The 20620-nt window shown below is 37.7% G+C and overlaps 3 protein-coding genes across 5 annotated transcripts in view; 1 reads left to right on the top strand and 2 right to left on the bottom strand.

Annotated features, from left to right (window-relative positions):
* LOC111874992 (dolichol kinase) overlaps positions 1–9917 on the bottom strand; it is a 29248-nt gene extending 19331 nt beyond the window's left edge. Inside the window, exons 1-4 of the mRNA XM_033755690.1 lie at positions 9715–9917; positions 7040–7278; positions 4795–5012; positions 1297–1485 (exon numbers count right to left, since the gene is read on the bottom strand). Of these exons, the coding sequence (XP_033611581.1) occupies positions 1297–1485; positions 4795–5012; positions 7040–7278; positions 9715–9800 (732 nt within the window). The 5' untranslated portion in view covers positions 9801–9917. The remainder of the gene's footprint in view (positions 1–1296; positions 1486–4794; positions 5013–7039; positions 7279–9714) is intronic.
* A 1129-nt stretch (positions 9918–11046) lies between these two features.
* Positions 11047–20183, top strand: LOC111875015 (phosphomevalonate kinase). The gene is made up of 4 exons (XM_023871019.2): positions 11047–11402; positions 12459–12664; positions 15586–15735; positions 19164–20183. Exons 1-4 carry the CDS (start codon positions 11287–11289, stop codon positions 19304–19306), a joined length of 615 nt encoding a protein of 204 aa, XP_023726787.1. The 5' UTR covers positions 11047–11286; the 3' UTR covers positions 19307–20183.
* The window catches only part of LOC111874993 (lon protease homolog, mitochondrial), a 49442-nt gene continuing 45513 nt past the window's right edge, over positions 16692–20620 (bottom strand). For 2 of the 3 annotated variants that reach the window (XM_023870953.2, XM_023870976.2), the window contains exon 17: positions 19753–20599. In XM_023870953.2, coding sequence (XP_023726721.1) covers positions 20441–20599 — 159 coding nt within the window. In that variant the 3' untranslated portion in view covers positions 19753–20440. Of the gene's footprint in view, positions 18004–19752; positions 20600–20620 lie in introns of those variants that run through there. The other variant, XM_023870965.2, reaches the window with a different exon arrangement.

Here is a 20620-nt window from a genome sequence, read left to right as displayed (position 1 = left end):
AAATTATGAATTGTTTGTCTGCTGGGAACTCTTCATCACGAAATTTAAGTTGAATTTTTTACCGACACTTTCCATATCTCACATGGGTGGCATACAGAAATATATGATGCTCTAAAGTATACCACACCATGATGCACCACACTGCTCACTAACAAACTGAGAACAAATAGTTAGTGGAGCTGATAACTGCTGCCTACTGCTGACAAATCATAAACAATCTCCCACACATGAAGCACACCGCTCCTTGTGTAATACAATACCACCAAGAGGTCCATAAGTTAATTACTTCCCTTCATTCCGAACGTTACGGGTCATCCAGCATACTGATTCATCAGCAAAATTCATGCACAACTCACAGCAAGCAGTGCAACGGTCGCTGTGATGCAAAGAGTCATGGACCTGGTCCATCATTTCTCATCTGCTTGAATGCAGTTAACACTGCATTGTAAAATTATTAAAGAAAAAGACAACTCATATGTCTTGACAAGTTACCCATTCTACTGTCTACTAATCTTCCACATGCGATACATGAGTGCCTCTACATAAGATCTGATCATATAAATAAATAAGGAGCTCAATTCTTAAGATCCTGACAATGGTATTATCAATATTACTAGTACGATCAAAAAGTTTGTGACGATGGTACATTGGTACAAATATTATGTTTTTGGACATTATCCATTGTATTGTCTCTTATCTAAAAACTGTCCTGTTTATTTTTCAAAACATATCGTTTCGGAGATGGAGGCAGAATCTGGTCTCCGAAACATTGTGCTTTGAAAAATAAACAGGACAGTTTTTACATAGAGACAAGATGATGGATAATGTCCAAACACATAATATTTGTACCAATATTACTTGTATTCCAAAAGAACAAAATGTTTCAGAAACCAAATCTGTTTCAATCACCATGTTAGAAGGCGGGAAGGCATCCACTCAGTAAGGTTCACTAGAGATAGCTGATCTTAATCATGATCCAGTTAGATCAGCTATTTCTGATGGGCCCAACTGAGTAGGTGCCACTTAAAATGTTCACCTGAAGAGAGAAACAGATCCAATAACTGAAAAATTGTGTTCTGTTGAAATACTAGACCATGGACAAGATCCAGAGACTCAGAAATCCCAAGTATGGATGCTGCTTATCAAAATAACTCATCCACAATAAACATATTAAAACAAATTTTGAGACTCTCCAGAATAAACGTTTTTAACTTTACAGTAAAAAGAAATACACATTTCTGTATAAGACTTAAATATTCTATTAAAACTTAATTTCTTTTAATGTAAATGAAATACCCTTGGCATGTTTGCTAGCAGCAACTGTAAAATCCACAAAATAGGGCTTGCTTGCAGCAAAATGTGAAGAAATGGCACCACAAAACCAAATATCACAGCCAAGGTCAAACCATAAAATGGTAGGGGTGTTCTGAAATCTGGGAACATGCATGTTGCTGCACATATCAACAGCACACCCAGTATTCCAACCTGCAACCAAGAGAAAGTAATTATGTCAATGCATGATGTAAAATGTTAGGCAAAGAACCTACCAAAACATGTCAGAAAATGTCAGTATTGACAAGTCAGTACACACTAAGATCAAAGGAAACAAGCAATAGAGTGGAATAGAACGCTGAAATTAAATGAAAATTATGAATATTGTTCCACACATAGACACTTGAATTAATTCCAATTTCTAACGTTAACGTTTTATGTGATGAGATTCATTTTAAGCTATATCTACTATCTAATGTGGCACCATGTAATTTGCTAATTCACAAGTGTTTCAAGGGAACATACTGCCTCCATCTTGAGGGACAAAGACACGTTACTCTGAAATACCAGTAGACTTCTACCAGAATATGTGTCACTGCCATTCTCAGCAATAGGAATAATGTAATCACTCTTGTTCATGTTCTGAAATGTCTGCAGAACTTAACAGAAGTAAAAGGTATCCTTTTCCCAGCCACTGCAGCATGATTATTGGCATGCAGCCTCTTAAAATTTTGCAATATGCAGTTAGGAAAATTGGACTGAAATATATGAAACAGTACTGCTATAGCTATTGATATTAATGTCAAACAGAGATTAGTGACATATTTACAGCAGTGGCAGCTTGTGATCACCTGAACAGGTGGAGCCAGAACCACATAAGATACGTCCAAACACCTATATCTAAATATAAGGGGGAAAATTTATGTTCTTATTTAAATGTTCATATTGTCATGTGTATTAGTGACTGAAGATGGGGTTTGAATTGGTGAATTGATTTATTGGATATTTACTAGTAATAACTATAAATAATTATAATATATTTAAGATTGCTGTAATTATAGCACACAAAATAAAGTCTTCTATATCTGCTTGCACCAGTAGTTGCTATGTAACATATCTCAACAATGGCCATGCCTTTACAATGTTTTCACTATTCATTTCCTGGCAATGGGTTTATAACACAGAGTCTCACTGAATTACACACTCCAGATATTACACATACAGTCTTTGCTTCTCAGCCGCACTCTTGCAACTATTTTCTTCACAGCCTCCCATACATAACTGAACTCTCAACTGGACTCTGTACTACTCCTAGTTCCAATTTCCTCTAATCCTACAGCTCACAGCTCTTATTACACAGCCATGGCATGGACTGCATAGAAAATCTCTTCTATTTAGAATACCTGTGTAAACTAGCAACTAGTAGTCACAGCACATATCTTATAACAATGGATTCCCTATTGATGTCACGTTCTTAAGGGGTAAGGCGTTTATCAGCTGTCACATAGAAATGGCAGTTCTTCTACTGTTGCCTGTATTTGTTGCTGCTAGAAAGTTTATGGACATTCCTCTATTGTTATAGAAACAGCCCATATGTCACAGTATTTTTAGAATTTGCCTTATATCTTACACAGCACTCTTTTTTTTTTGTGTTGACAAGAACATTTCTACAAAGGGACTGTGCTCCTCTGTTATAAGAGGCTGAATGCCTTGATCCTCTCGGTAAAATTATAGTTAACCCCCTGAATCAAAGGAGGATTCAGGTCCTGCTAGGCTCATCTGTGCTCACTACTGCCCACATTTTCATTGTACAGGGCAGCCTAAAATGCACTGTTTCTACCACTTAACACCTGGACCATCTGCAGTCCCTATATTTTTCTTCAAGGTCCTTTGATAATTATAAGAACAAAGATTCACGTCATGGTGAACCACTTTCAAACTGTCTTTATATTCAGTTCAGTACTTCCTCACCAACTTATTTCCCTCTACAGTATCTCTATAGTGCCAGTACTCGAGTTATATTGTCACATGTAGACCCACTGACAAGTAACAGCTGTGTAAATAGATAACAGTACAACAGTCATTGCTAGGGAACAGGTCTGTGGACACATCATGTCCCCAGTAACAAGATAACACACAATATTGGGAGAGACGTTTTCGGTGTGGTCCATGCTGGGGCTTATAGTGAGGACTAGCAGTTCAGTTAGTTGAGAGTTCCAGTTGTGAGAAGGATATGCTGTTACCTGAGACCAGGGAGAGTTCGGGAACCCATAAGAAGAGGAATATCTGCCACTGGAAACCACTACCAAGCGATGGCTAGTGAAGGCCAAGAAGACTTTATGTGTGCTGTAGTTACAGTAACGTTTAGGGTGTGTAGCTAAGTGAGACTGTCATAGTTATTTGTAGTTATGAGTGTAAGTGTCCAAGAAATCCAATTACCAATCCAAACCCTGTCTATATAATACTCAATCACGTGACAATACTATTTTCTGCTGTTGTAACATTGCCCTTGAAATTATTTTTAACTTTATATAGCCCAACACACTGTTCCTATTAATGATTTTAGGATTTCATGGTGGGTTCATCATAGATGATGATTCTGCTCTTGGGATAGCACCATGTGCATGTAGACAGTGTTGCCAATGTTTCAGAGCTACATGCTGCCTCCATATTCTACACCTACCAATATGATCCTGAAAATGGAGGTAGCATGAACCTCCAAAATATCATAAACACTGCCCACATTCACATGGTGCAGAGAGGGATAATAAATAATTATAAATAATAAATAATCAAATATATACACATACGTACAATTCACATAACCTTAACCCCCAAAACCAAAAATGTTAAACACAAGCCTTTCTCATGATGTAACCATGTACCTGAAGTGGGAGTGAGAATAATTAGTGTTCAGGCAAGTGGGGGAGACACAAATACATACTGAAGTTCACAAAGACCTGATAGCCCCTGACTTCCCAGCCAAAGAACCCTGGAAAAGACTTGCGAAGAAAAGGCGTGGCATCTATCAAGCACCACAGGCAAGTGGAAGGAACTTCTACAGAAAACTGAGCCAGGATAGGGTCCATGAAGCAAGGGCCTCCATGAACTTCCAACAACCTAAGCAATATATCAACAGATACTGAAGAACACTCTTGTGCCACAAATGGGGTAGACAAATCGCCCAGCCCCTCCAAACCTCAAGGATGGGCCACCTCTGATTTATGGCTTATTTAATAATACTGTCAGTTGTGCAGACTAATAGTGTCAAACGTAGGATGATTAGTGAATAATTACTTGGAAATTATCTGGAAGGAAGCAGCCATACTTTAATTTCAGGTATTGTTCTGGCATTTGCCTGGAGAAACTGAGGAATATCATGAAACCTCAGCCAGAATAGTCAAAGTGTCCCATATGAGATTGAAACTGGGAACCTCCCAAATACAAATCAAAAGCATGATTGTAGTAAAGTATATTTCAGTTCTACAGTATCAGGAAGTTGGTTGAATTCACAATTCTTACCTGAAGAATAAGAGTAGCAGTATTTACACACTGCACTGGTATGTTGTGCCATGTGTTAACTAGGTTAACGGCTGTGGTGAATAAAAACAGAATCAATGCCTGGATTAGAACAGAAGCCTCACCATATGTGAGACTCTTTGGGGCAGCATTAAGCAGTAATATTACAGCCTCGCCAGCTGAATATGAAGCAAAGCCACCTGCAATGCTGAACCAAACACCTGTGGGATAAAAATGCATTGGATAAGAATATTAATGTACATAAAAACGTTCATTTTTAAAGGCATTCCCATAATAATATTTAAACTTCTAAAAGACATTTACTATGTAAATTATGAATTACATCAGTCAATATAAATGTTACAGTGCCCTGAGCAGAATGCAAAGCCCACAACGTGGAACCCACGATCAGAATTCACATTCCATTCTAAGGATCTTGACCATCAGGTTTAATACCTATACAAGTTATGTGATAGCTGATACCAACATGGCTGACATCATTACAAAAATTCATTGTTTATACTGGACGATTCTACTAAACAAGATCTTATTTCGAACTTTCAGAATATTCACATATACAGTATTTACGTCTATAATATTCATGTCCAAGGAATAATATGAATCTGATATACAGGGTCAGTCAATGGGGGCTGCAAAACTTGTGGTTGAATGAATGAATGTATAAGGGGTGGGCCTTCTTGGCCCTTGCACCGTGACCTACAGTCATAAACTTGTGGTTGGTTAGTTAGTTAGTTAGTTATTGGAGAGGGTGGGTTTTCCCATGCACTTAGACCAGTATTGGTCCATTGTGCTTCCCTCTACGATATTCTACCAGTCTCTATACCCTACCGATACTGGTACTTATCATCAGTCCCGACCAAGCCAGCAAGTTCGGCCTCTACTGGCTTAGCGGTATCTATAATGCTTCCCCCATCCATCAGAGCCGTTAGAGACTACTGTTGGACGGGAATTGTCCTTGAATTTGGCTCAGTGACCTCCTTAGGAGATATGAGGTTCTTTTACGTGCCGTAAAGATACGACACAGGACCCACGGCTTAAAGTCCCTCCCGGAGGACTTCTTCCCTGAATTTTTCCGCCCTTAAAAATTCCACGACCTCCGCCGGTTTTGAACCTGCATACTACGAGTCATGAGGTGGGAACGTTACCTCTAGACTACGGAGGCCACTTAAACTTGTGGTTACAATAGTCATATTATTTTGAGCGGTGTAAAATGCTTTTAACATGGTTTGAGTTCAGGAAGTTTATGGAGTCATGATAGTTTGAAAATAAGATAGAGATGAATCCAAAATAAAGAAAAATAATAAACAATTTCACAATAATTTCAATGTAAAATAAAAATAAGCATGAGGTTTTAAATTCTCACAGTGGTGACTGAAGAGCACTAACTTCTGGGATATGATGTCATGTAGTCCAGTAGAAGTTTATGTTACTTTTCCCACTGCTTGTTGTTTGCTTGGCTTACACTTCAAATCTGAAGATGGAGGCAGTATGTTCCTTCAAAGCATCTCTAAACTTCAACCAGGCTACATGGCATCACATTCCAGAAAACTACATTCTTATAGTATGTGATATTTGATGATGAAACATTTTATAAAAACTATTCAAAGTGTCTACCTGCAATTTATGAACATTTCAGCACACTGCATTACTGAAGCAGTTGGCAATACTGTGCTTAACTCTTCATTCAGACTGCAGGCAGATATTGTGAAAAGTTCTTGTAACTGTTTAAATATTAAATAACATTCATACTGGAGGGGGGGGCATTTTACAAAACTGAGACTAGCTAGACGCTACAGTCTCATTGTAGGATGCAAGATGAGTCATGAATTAAAAAGCATTTGGAAGGAAAAAGCCATGGCCTAATTGAGATTCTGTCCTGGCATTTACCTAAAGGTACTAAGGAAAACCACGAAAAGTTTCAGAAAACAAAGCAAATTCCCCAGCTGTGATTCGAAACAGACACCTCCCAGATACCAGTCTAGAGTACCATGGCCATGCCAACCCACTCAGCGACATTCATATTAATTTCACTTTAAAGTTACTGTAAAATTCTTCATTAATAGCAATCATTTCTGTTCCCTTTTATATTACCTTCACAATATCATGAATCCTCAAACTTCTGGCTTGGACTCATGTTAATATGGCATTTCAGACTCAAAATCACTTGACACAGCCATAAAATTTTGCAGGGTCCTCTTGAAACACTGTGTATATCTCTGGAACTTACCTATTTTGTTATAAAAATATAACCGTATATAAGTGAAGACTGAGGGTATAATAAGAGTATATTCGTGTGTCTTGGAACTGCATGCTTTTGCAATAAAAACTACTGAAGTTCCTAGCAGTCCCAGGCTAAGAGTAGCTGCTGTTCTGTATAGCTCAGACACATTGTGACATGAGTAGGCACCCAAGATGATGGCTGTAGGTAGGAGAAATGACATCCACAACCCTGCACTGGCTCCAGGCCTGTAAAAACATTTATACATAAGAATAAGTTTTATGTGTAGGATATTAAAATTCCACCTAGTAATACAATTAATGAACCATCTGATAAACAATATAAAATGAAAACACAAAGATGACAAGGTTAATAAACACTTTTTTCTATACAACTCATTGTAAGTTAAAGCGAGGTGTCTTTACTTTCATAAAAATTTGTGGTATCATATAAGTTAGATTATGGTACATCCATGTGAGATCTTAAGTTCTCACAGTGGCAGATATTAAGATTACAACCCTCTGGAATGTAATGCTGTGTAACATACAGGTATTTATGAGCATTTAGGCAATTTATTTCCCTTCAATCTTGTATAATAAACAACAACTCTGGAAAAGTCTGCCATTCACAGACACACACTAAAGTTCATTCGTGTTACAACCATCCAGATTCTTATAAAAAATAACAGAAATAATAATGACACCTCTTATCTTTATGCACTTAATGATTCGTGAAATAAATCAAATGTAAGATTTGAGGTTTCCATGGAAGTGAGTGCTCAGACTGTGGTTGGCTGGGTTGTAACACAATGTAGTCTTGGAGATGAATACCATTTTTTCATACTGCTTCAATTTTCAGGGTAAAAGTGACTGAGGTGAGGATGTGGTCAGATTATGCAGACAAAGAAATATTGACTGTGGTCACTAACAACCTCATAAGAGCCAACAAGAACTGGAGGCAACAGCATTTAAGGCCCATATCAGCATGGAAAGTGAGAAAGTAGGTATTCTAAGTGACCATTCGGAAGTACAAGATGACTGTCCTTCTGAGTGACCCCTTGGTCAGTTACTTGGCCATACTCCTGCAAGGACTAAAACTCTTGCTGTCATGCACATGGCCCATCACTAATTGTTTATATGTAGATATTTAAAACTGTCTTTTTTACTCTGAAAAGCAATAGCATATTTCTAATCTGAGGTATTTTGTTGGATTTGAGGTTCTTACAGTGGTGTGTACAAACTATTCTGTATTGTGGGATATAGCATCATGCTTTCCAGTGAATGTCAAGTGACAGGTAAGAGAATCCATCTTCAGGGTTGAAGAAGCTAAGCAAGAAACCTCCAAAATGTTCATTGACATTCAATTGAATACACAGCATTATATCCCAGAAGACATGACACTTTTTATGTATATTGCTTCTTATTCTGGTGGCTAGTTTTTAAAGATAAAACTCCAGAGCTAGCCTGGATGACGTGGAGAAGAGAAAATTCTTGACCACTTGAACTCCGATCCCTCAGTTGTCCATCCTGTAGCCACCTGCTATACTGACCTAAATTTAATGGAGATTTATACACATAATGAGAAGTTCAAGTGTCATATATCTGTAGCTGTGATGGGCAGAAGGCCTGTAATTCTTATGTACATCACTGTAATCCAGGTCAGCGTAGCACCAACATGTCTCTTAAGAATCCTGTTAGAAATTTGGGAAGGCTATCCAACCCAGGTGTTTTATGATTTCTCCCAGTTATTCCAAGTAAATGTCGGGGTGGTACTATGAGACAGGCCACATACACTTTCTGCCAATTCCTTTCAAACCTACCACATATAATCATAATCATCATCTCTAACCATTCAGCAATGCATAACTTTTCAGTTGATGCAATGTAATTAAATAGGAAACCTAAATGGAAAAGAAGGTAGGTTCAGAAATGTGACGTGTGGACAATCACTTTAAGTTACGTTATATTCATATGAAGTATTTACATATGATACACTGAAGAATGGATTTGCTCCGATACACTGAGAGGATCTTTGGAACAACTGCAGAATATGCGCAGTACTCAAATATGCAATGATACAGACACACACACTCTAACCCTAACCTTCTGTGTTATTAATTGCACTGGCAACCCTGAATATTATACATTGGTAGGGGATCTTGATATGACATAAAATGAACATATTCTCCAATCTGTCAGCTACATACATTGTCCATTATGTTAAGTATGATGGAGCTCATTTACCTTTCCCCATCTGAAGTTCTCCCTGCATATTTGGCTACCATGCTGAATCATAAACATATTTCAAATGCAGTGATACGCACTGGTTTTACGCATTATATGCCTAAAGGAGATGTACAAAAGAGTCTCATTAACTGTAAAACCACTGAGATTTGACTCATAAACATTTTGTAGTCCCGTTCTAATTTGCGTAATAAAAGTAAAAATTATTACAACACCTTCAATGAGGAAATGACCTTATAATCTTTTATCCTTAAAAAACAAGAAATAAGGAATACAGGTAACATAACAATCAAGTAAATTATTTAAAACTGGAAAGCAAAATTAAAATACAGATATCAACATGGGTAGGCAATATGTAAAGCTATTTCATCATTCTCAACTATGAAATCTACTGTACTACTGGACCTCAGAGGTCTAAGTCCACTCCCATCCTATCTTTACCTTGTAATGATGTATTCTTCATTTAAATACGATTGTACACGTTTACTTGAACTGTGTAGTGCTCTCTGTATTACTTCCACAATCATAATTCGAACAAAACTTGGACACCTTCCATTCGTTAATAAATAATGTATATCAACTTTTAAAACTAGCTGACACCAAACCTACTTGACAACACATCACTGAACTGCCACTGACTAACGCATGTGCATCATAGTTTCTTCTGTAACCATAGCAACCGTACTGTAGCTATCAGAGCCATCAGAGCCATCTACGAAGTCCAACAGTTGCGCGGTAAATTCATAACAGGTCGTTCTGGACCTTCTAGCCCTAGCCCCCTTAAGCCGTGGGGATCGTGGGGATTAATAAGCAGTAGTAGGCGTACAGGTGGCTGATTAATTCGGTGTCATGACTTATGACAAATATAAATGAACACTGTAGTAAAGTTGTCAACTGCTGTTCCTTACGAATTTGCTGAAGACTGACGTAAAGTTATTAATGATGTTATATGAAATAAATGAGATACTGTTGGATGTTCACAGTAGTGATTCAGAATCTTCTGACACATGACGCCGTGTAGTCCGTTAGAATTTCAACAACGTTTCGGATAAAGTATTGGCACCATCTTCAGGGTTGAAGAGTACGTTAGGTAAGTCAAGCAGCAAAGGCAGTGGACTTCTATCTGACTACACGTCGTCACTTCCCAGAAAATATTCTTAAAATATTGTACTGTTTCCCGGAAAGGGTGAACCATACACACACGAAAAGTGTAAACCCACATCATACCAGCCCTGGTCCGTGTTTCCTGTTGAAATTCCCAAGATACAGGTCCGATCTCGACCTGAACTGATGATATTTGTTGTATTTTTCACTCTCAACAAGCAAATGTTGGACCTGTCTACCCTATCTACCTCACTTTGTCGTCTCTCTCTTGTTAATGGTTTGGGCTCCTAATCACTATATAGGCATAACCGTCTTGTAGTGTATTTATGGCACTCAATCGGTTGTTACGAAGAGTCCTATTTTCTGGGCTGTAACTCCGTGTAGTCGGTTGAAAGTCATCCGACGTTTCGGGAGAACATGTCACCTCCATCTTCAGGGCAAAGAATAAGCCAAGACACCAGCATGAAGTTGGTTTCTTATTCGACTCTGATGATGGAGCGACATGCTCCACCGAAACGCCGGTTAACTTTCAACATACTACATGGCGTTATATCTCAGGAGATAGGCCTCATCATAACTCTCTTAATCAGTTCCTTCTTGACGTGAAACTATAAGTGATCCAACTGATTCAGCCATAAAAAGCCAAGGTCTACAACGGTCTACAGTACGCTTGCGAACATTTACGATCTTGGCGTTGTTATCTTTGGTCAGAAGCAGAAAGAGGAACAGTCACTTTCACAATTACCTATGTGAGATAATCCGTAATCAGGAACAGCGTTAATATGCATTTCATACGTAACGTGTAGTGCCATTTACATACTTTGTAATGCTTCCTGCGATATTCTAGTGTTACGGATCACTGTGGTGTGGTGGGCATTGGAAGTAGTTACATGTCATGTTGGTAGGAAGATGGAGAATAGCGGAGACAAAGTGACACCTGTTAATAAGACCCCTGCATGTGTACTATTATTCAGTGGAAAAAGAAAGTCCGGCAAAGATTACATAACGGATAGGCTATTTGATAGGTAATCATTCTGTGTATTGTAATGATATATGAGCCATGATTTTCATAGACTTTTTGGTTAGGGTTGTCCGTCAATGGATGCACACATTTAAGCCGTAATGAGTGCAAGTGTCAGAATTTATACTGTGTATCGGTACAACACAGTTCTTGTATACATAATCGGTAATAAAAGTTGTCCCTGTGCTTAACTAATTAAGCACTACACCATGAAGGCATATGGGGGAGTGGCTGTATACATCCATATTTTCTTGACCTTGGTACTAGCTGGAGATGAATGGTTAGCTTCATGCCCTCGTCGCTTTACTGCCGGTACCCATTGGATAGGATGTTGGATAGACCCTGGAGCCAGACTGAATGGCATGGAGATGAGGCAATTCTTCACCCTACTGGTACTGGAACTTTGACCCCTCGGTCATCCAGCTTGTAGCCAGTCGCTATACTGATTACGCTATCCCAGTCCCCACACATAATCAGTAGAGAAGTGAAACGTATAACAGGAAATTGGATGTGTTATTTACATTAGTGACCAAATTACTAAAATAATAATAAGTAAAAAATTACATACATGTATATATGTGGCACTTGGTGGCCACACATTTCCAGCTGATTATGAAAGATTTGCTCCTCTTGAGCAGATGTGTTTTACTTCTGGGCTGAACAGATGTCTTGCAGAAATTTACACATTCTGCTCCATATTATTTTAACAGCATCCTAAAGCTTGGCCTTATGACCTTTAATCACTATATATAAACTTATAACTGTGATACAGAGGAGTTTCTGAATTGAAACCACATTCAAAGGATCATGGCAGGCATCCATAAAACAGATTCACATAAATAATTATAGATATACTTTCAAGTATAGTCCTTATAGGTCATACTTTTGCCTGGACATTAATTCCTTATGTACAGATCACCCGTCACTTCGACATTCTGCAAACTGTGCCATGACTTGTCACCACACGACATAGTGTATCAGAAGTAAATGTTATTGTTGAGGGTAAAGATACTATATTGTAAGGCATGGCAACTAAATTACTGGTGTCTCTCTATTCTAGACTTGGAACAAACAATACTACAATGATAAAAATTTCAGCTCCTATTAAAACTCACTGGGCAGAAACACATGATTTGGATTTTGAAGAGTTGATGAGTGCTGGTAAATATAAAGAGGAACATAGACAAGATATGATTAAATGGAGTGAACAGATTCGACAAAAAGACTATGGTTATTTCTGCCAAGCTGCTGTAGAAATGTTTAATGGTATGCATTTTTTTATCATGGTTTAGTGAGAAGAGAGATACTGGAGGAAACAAATCTGTTGAAATGTGAAGTTCAGGTTTCTCATGGTAGTCACTATGGAAATTGCTGTCTTATGAGAGATTATGTAGGCTAGTAGCCATTACCAAGGATTTGGAGGAACCTGTTGCCTTCATCTGCAGTTCCACCCCCCTCCAAAAAATGAGTCATCAGGTTCCTCTGAAACACTGGTAATGATTTTCCACATTACACAACAGCACCACTACTGTGGTATATCTATACAGAATTTGAGTACGTCATTATAAGTAAGCAATTGTGATATGGTACCCTTAATATGTAATGAAATGTAAAAGGGTAAAGTTATCCATGGGCCTAATTAATTAAGCACCATGCCATGAAGATGTGTAGGGGAGTGGAGATATAGCTCCACTATTCTCAATCTTGACACTAACTGGAGGTGAGTGGTCAGCCTCATGCCCCTGCTTCTTTACCTTCTTGGGAAAGCCTTCAGCACCAACTATGTAGGAGGCTGGGTCTGGATGTAATGGTGAAGAGAAAAATCTGTTTCCTCTGCTGTGAATCAAATCCCAATTCCTTGGCCGTCTAGCTCATACAGTAGCTGTTATACTGACAACTGCATTAATATACACAGTGTTTCAAAAGTAGCTTTACAGCTTTTAGATGATGTATACATTTATCAGTAAGTGGTAACTAAAAACCAAATACACAGAGATGCAGTCAAACATACCAAGTTTTCTCTGATGTACCAAGCGTTACTATTCAATGTACAAACAAACAAACTCTGTGATTTTAGTCTGCAAGCAAATTATACCAACCAAGCGACTGCTGCTTATCGGCGAAGTTTAGTGCCATCTTTTGCAGATAGAGGGTGTCACGTGGTCAGCGCAACAAATCCCCACGGCCGTTAATTTCGGTTTTCTAGATCGGAAACTCTATTTCTTTGAAATAGCTCCTCAATTATCATGAGGCTGAGTGGACCGCGTTCCAGACCCACTCCTCCGAAAAAATTTGGTAGCGCCGGGAATAACAAATATCCCACCTAGAATTAATTTCCTCCCACATGTAATGTAGCTTGTCTGGTGTGATTTCTGCAACTGCATCAGTAATTCTTCTCCATTGGTCATTAAAATTTGTAGGTAACAATGGAAAGTACATTATCCTTAACAAATCACCATTAAATTCTAATGGAGTTAAATCATGGCCACCTCAATCTTCCCCAGTTAAGCTCCATTAGACTTTTTCTTATGGTGATTTGTTAAGGATAATATGTACTTTTCACCTTTACCTGCAGATGTGCATGATGTACGGGCAAGAATTAAGGCCAGCTGCAGAAGTCATGCCAGACAAGCTACGTTACGCTTGTTGTGTTACATCTGGAAGTTACACTGAACAATAACTCTGATACGTCAGACGTTTGATGTGTTTTGCTACATTTGAATGTATTTAGTTTTTATTTATCACTTATTAATAAATGTATATATAAAAGTACTTTTGAAACATCCTGTATCATTTATATTCATAAAAGATTTCAATATGAAATTCGTTACAATTCTTATGTAAGCGTATGTGGTCACCATCCTCTCTGTACAACACCCCATGTCTGATTCATGACATTTTGTACAGCTGTAATGCCAAATTAAAGTCATACTTTTCAATTTCCTACAGACGCTAATAAAAACATGGAGCATATACAAACCTGTGAGAGAGACTAGTGCTACTACAGTTAAGGCCCTGAAATGATATATTAATATATGGTAGCAGATCTTAGAAAAATTTGTTGGAAAAGAAAAACTTTTATAAGATGTAAAATGACATGGCAGTTGTGAACATTTAGTGTTCAGTATGATGGCAATAGGTAATAAACAATGTGTGAAATTTGACATGGAGATAGACTGTAAACATGCCTATGAAAATTTGTTTGTAAGACAGCAGTTACAAATATGGTGATGGTGACAGAAGTTTAATGTTATATCCGATGAATTTAGCACAAAACATACATAAGCAATTAAGTCAATGCCAAAAATATAATTAAAAATAATATATCTGTAATACCAGAAAACTATGCAATATGAAAGTTGTTTCCATTGGGGATTATGAAGCAGATAGCAAAACAGAACAGATGCACCAGCGTGTAGGGGTGGAATGTGATCTGTGTTTATAACAGACTAGAGGTCTCCACTGCATTCATTGTAGAATGTTCTAGGTCATACTGAAATAAGTGCAGTAAAAGAATATTGATGGGAGGATAGGAAGTTTTTCCAAGTAAATCAGCACACTGAATGTGAAGAAAGATTTATCACAGAGACATAGAGGTCTCTAGCCTTCATATTTGCCACTATGTGTCATTTATTCTCCCTTTAGCAGCAACATTGATAGCGGTCAGTGCTTGGATGCGTAACATCAGATCACCACACATACTGCAGTCATGTTTACACCACTGTCACAAACCAGAATTCTGAATACTGTTGTATAATACCTCTGGCACTATTTTTCTGTCACTATGAACCTGTTTTTATTTAGGTGTATTATAATATCTGGAATTTGACTCATGTTCTTATTGTCTGGCACACATCTTATAAGCTAATCTCTTCTCTGTCAAGCAGACTTCAGAATTTGGTTGGCATTATTACCCAGCTTAATAAGTGGCTTTTATTTTTCTCAAACAATGGTACAGAAATCTGTATAAAATCTATATATATACAGGGATCTTCTATTTGTCCAAAGGCAGAATCATGCATTTTTATGTTTTGTGTGTAAATGTACAGTCTCACACACACTTGCATGCCATGTCTGTTTATCATAGTCGCTCTGGGTTTTGATTCTTGTTTATTTCGAGTGATACTGAACTGGATTTGGAAGTCCAGTATCAAATTGTTACTCTCACTGAGTGTACATATTTACAGCATATGAAAAACCAATATGGATAGTAAGTGACACTCGAAGACGATCTGATTTGAAGTGGTTCAAAGAAAATTATGACATAGCTGTGAAGACAGTTCGAGTTTTAGCAGATGACGATGTCCGCAGACAACGAGGCTGGGTATTTACAGCAGGTAATATGTGGTGAATTTGAAAGTATGGTAGTATTATTTTCAGGTTTTGAATTCATAAAAAGGTAAAGCTATCCCTGTAACAGGCCATGAAGGCAAAGAGGGGTGTGAGAGGCTCCCACATTTTCCAGACAATCGGCTTACAGATGGTGGTGAGGTTGTGAGCCTTACGTGCTGGCCACCCTTTACCCCCCAGGAAAATTCCTGGTACTCATTTCTGTTAGAGGCTGAGTCGATCCTAGGGCCCTAGTGCGGCTAGAAGGATTAGGTCAAGCAAAAAATCCATTGACATCATTGGGATTTGATCCCACAACCTACCAGCTTGTAGCATAGTGCCTCAACCAACTATACTACTGCATGCCCCTTTTGAATTCATACTGTATTAATATTTGATTGGTTGTATATGGCTGGTTATTATACAGTAGAACTTGGTTATAACGTCATCAAAGGGACCTAAAAATAGTGTCGTTATAAACGAATGTCGTTGTAACCGAAATGGGCACTTCCACAGTAGCCTTATGTTAGTCACGTAAAAATCTACCAAAAACCGAGTTAAAATGTTGCATTTTTTATGAAAAACGTAGTTAAGTACAGACTAACATAACATTAACGTGGAATTGCCCAAATGTGTAATATCAAAGACATATTACAGCGCTTTTCACTGACAATACACACCGCACTAATACTGTATATTAAAGGTAGGCCTACTCACCAAATTACAGTAGATTACATCAATTGTTGTGCCTTACTGTACCTAGATACGAGTATGGTAATCAGTTATCTTCATCTGTTTCCTGTTACTTGCCCAATACACACTTTCTAAATTACGTTCAATGTCCATATCAGAGAAATTCAGGAATGAAAATGACGTTACATACGAGGTTGATGCATTTGTGCATGTCGTACTAAGCAAGGTATAAAAACAGTTGCTTTATGAGGAATTAGTTCGTACCATTGAATATTTGACGCAATAGACAAGGTGTCGCAGAAACCGATGTTGCTATAACCAAGTTTTACTGTATTTACAAATTTACCATGCCATACCTGTCGTCATTGCTGTCATAACTAACTCCATGGAGCTAAGTCCTTGAGAAGCTGCCAGTCACTCAGCTACTCAAGAATGTTCCAACATGTTACGAGACCCAAAATATTCACAAGAGCTCTCTACTAGTCCCTATCCTGAGCCAAATGAATCCAGTCCATACCACCCCATCCTGTCTCACAAGATCCATCACCATAACCATAGGAAATTTAATTTACATGTATCATGTGTTCTTTGCACAAAGTGCATAAATGAACACTTTACAGGATGTCACGTGCACCCATTGATACCCGTTTCATCTCCAAAATGAACTCGGTGGGTTTTAACAAAATCTGGAATACACTATAAATTTGCAAGGCAAATATCAGTTTATACTGATCTTAAATAGCCTCCATAGTACATGAAGCTCAGATTGAACGTTTCTAAGAAAAAACAGTTCATTGTGAAAATTTGGCTACAAAATATAAAATGTAGAGCTAATTAAGATTAACAGCTTGTATGCTGAACTTCCAATGTGATATATATAATACCTGTTTCTTCAAAAACCCAGTTAGCAAGTTCCAAAAGTCTCTGGCATAACATAGAACTCGAATTTTGTCTTCTCCCACCTAGCTGCACTTTTTGGCTGAGACTACATGATGCCAACTGGTCAAACAAAACTTTGGCATGATGCTGGTATTGCGAGTACACACAATATGACAGGAGATATATTTCTAGAGCTTCTACTAACTGTATAACTCACTGATGAAGAGTGATGGCACAGTAAGATATGCTATTGTCACATTGTGGGAGGACACATAACTCTCTTCAGATAATGCATGTGTTTAAATTATGTACTCTGGCTGAAGGCTGAATCCAAAATGACCATTACAAGACAGAATGATCTGGGGACTTAGTCCCATCACCAAAGTCTTTCTTAATGTATATCTGGTGAGCATAACATGCCTGCCTTTTTGTGAATTATACAAACGCTGACCCCCTTTATGATCTGCAATTTTATCAATTATGTGAATTACAAACTTGAATGTAGAAGGTGAACTGGTAATCTCAAGATAAAACAAAAGATTATTTTGATTGGATCAGGATGGAGACATTTGTGCTCTAATCAGATCCTTCACCTTTGTCACAGTGTGCAGCACACATTCTGTTACAGGGAGGCAACTAATCATTTGAGTGCCATGAACGTCATGAATATTCTCATCAGAGCAGTAGATTCCCAGAGGTTGTACCTGTTATCACAAATTAAAACTTTCTAAGTAGATAGTACACACTATGGCAGCTTAGTTTGGTTTAATGCTGCAGGTTATGTAACACTGAAAGGGTTAAAAATAATGAGTTATTTATCAGTTCTCCACTCTCAAAAGACAACTGCCTGCTAAAGTTAGGAAACAGAAAATACTACTGGTAATGCCCCTCAGTTTAAATGTCATATTTAATGAAAACATGGAAGTGTTAAATGCTTTCACTGTCTTCATAGAGGACATCTTGATCACTTCATTCTGTAATTCTACAGTGTCAACTGTAGAAACCATTATGAAGGCTGTCACTACATCCTTCTCTTATCAACTAAAAAATTGACCTTTTCAATTTATTTTAATTTGTTTAAACTACTTAGTTTTAATATACACACTTTCCACTAGTCCCTTCATAATGTTTGTCTGCCCCAGACGATGGCCACTAGTGGCTGAAATATGTAAGGTAGAAAATATTGTGAAATGACGCCTGAAAGCCAGAATAGCGGAGCCAGAGTAGTTCATTGCTAGGCAATGACTCGGTAAGTAGGTTTCTGTGGCAATGAATAAACAAACAAGCAACAGGCTTGGTGCTGTTGATCTATAACAATGGAAACAGTGTTTTCTGTTGGATCTGCCCCAAGGCTATATAACGAGGATACCAGGCCAGCTGAAATGATAATGGAGACTGTCTCTTGAGATGGCAGATGAATGATTGAGAAGAGATGGCAAGAAATGAATTAGGCTGTGGAAAGAAGACTTCATAGTGTGCTGCAGTGACAGTGAGGCTGTTATAAATCTGTTGCCAGGACGTGACTTGTGAAGACTGAAAACACTTAGTGTGTCCCAGTGATTTGTCCTGTTGAAATCAGCAATAGTGTTGTAATTACTTGTAGTTACAAGTTGAATGTATAACTCCAGTAAATCCAATCATCCAATCCAAACCCTGTCTAATAGTCACACTCCTGAAATACATGACAATATTTTATTAATTTAATTACTAAAATAGTCACATTTGATGGAATTCTACTTTTTCTTGTCTCATCACTATTCTTGCAGACATAGATGTTAAAATATTGTAACCAAAGAGAACACTGGTTGGTATATCTTCACATCAGATGTAACTCTTGTTTTCTTGTATCTCCTTTCATTTTTAGGAGTAGATGATGCAGAAACTGAATGCGACTTAGACGGAGTGACTGACTGGGACTGGACAATCATGAACAATGGCAATGAACGGGAGCTGCAGGCTGGAATGCAGAGTATACTGTCGTGGGTCGGTGACATTCTAAACTCATAGCACTGAATATGGTACTAACTTTTATCGTTATGGGGCCAGAGAATATAAATGTTGGACTTTCTTCTTTCTTAAGTTTATGCTCATATGCCAGCCTTAAAACAATTTGTAAATTCTTTATACCAAAGCATTTATGCTTCTCAGAAACATAGTTTTTTAATATATTTTTTATGAGCGAGATTGTGAGCAAAGTACATAAAAGTGAACTTTTATATTCTCATACTAAGCTTGAATAAAATTTTGCATAGTCATTATTCGAGCTTATATGATTTTCCACAGCCAGTTTCCTTCAGTCTTGTGTGGTTGATTCACACTGTTCTTCGATTTACTTCTTATTAGACCTAAAAACATTCATCTCCCATACAGCACATCAGGAAATTGTGTGCATCTATTGTACCTGTCAAATGTAACCAAATATCAGTTGTACTTATAGTATTGATTAGTCTCTGTTTACATGCAGTGTCTCCTATTTATTGAGTTTACTGAGACAGTCAATTAGAGGATGGACCAAGAATCCATAGGTGCTGTGGTGTTCACTACATTTTACATTAAATTACATTAAATCCACCGCTGTATGAAAAGTGCTGTACAGGAATGTACAGTATTGAAGAAATGAAACCCTGTGTACTAGCGAGGGTCTAAATAAGTCAGTTTGTCGAGCTAGACTAAACACAAGTCAGCCCCTGCTGCCTGTAGAAACCTGCACAAGGTAGCAGATGCCTGTCTGGTGCCTGATGCCAGATTACTGGATGTGTCAGACTAGTGCATGGCCAGATTACCAAGATTGTACAGTATATGATTATGTCATTTAACCATAGTCTGGTGCAGAAATTTATTATTTTTGTAAACTCAGATATAAAAAATAAAACAGTATTATTTATTCTGTGCAAATTATTTGCAAAACTTGGATTTCACATGTTGTAGAAATTATATCCTTTATTTATTGGAAGGTTATATATTTATTCAGAAGGTAATTCCAATACCCAGCTTTACCTTTGACATCAGAAACTGCAATCACATGGAAACAATCAAAGATGCAAAGAAGAATGCCCTTAACAATCATCAGAGACACCATACACTGTATTACCTGCATCATTACATTTTATGATCTATACATACCATTCACCATCTCTGTTGCTAGCTTGCATGAGCACTGGGGAACACAATCTGATATACGTCTTCATAATGATTCACAAAGTGAACTTCTAATCCTTCAGTTATATATGATGGAAGATCATTATAGTCCTTTTTATTCTCTTCTGGCAAAATTATGCACTTTACACCAACACGTTTAGCCTGCATATGAAAAAGTTACAT

Source organism: Cryptotermes secundus, unplaced genomic scaffold (assembly GCF_002891405.2).
Source record: "Cryptotermes secundus unplaced genomic scaffold, Csec_1.0 scaffold321, whole genome shotgun sequence".
Taxonomy (NCBI): Eukaryota; Metazoa; Arthropoda; class Insecta; order Blattodea; family Kalotermitidae; genus Cryptotermes; species Cryptotermes secundus.
Note: the sequence above shows the minus strand (reverse complement) of the source record. Positions and strands in the feature narration are given on the sequence as shown.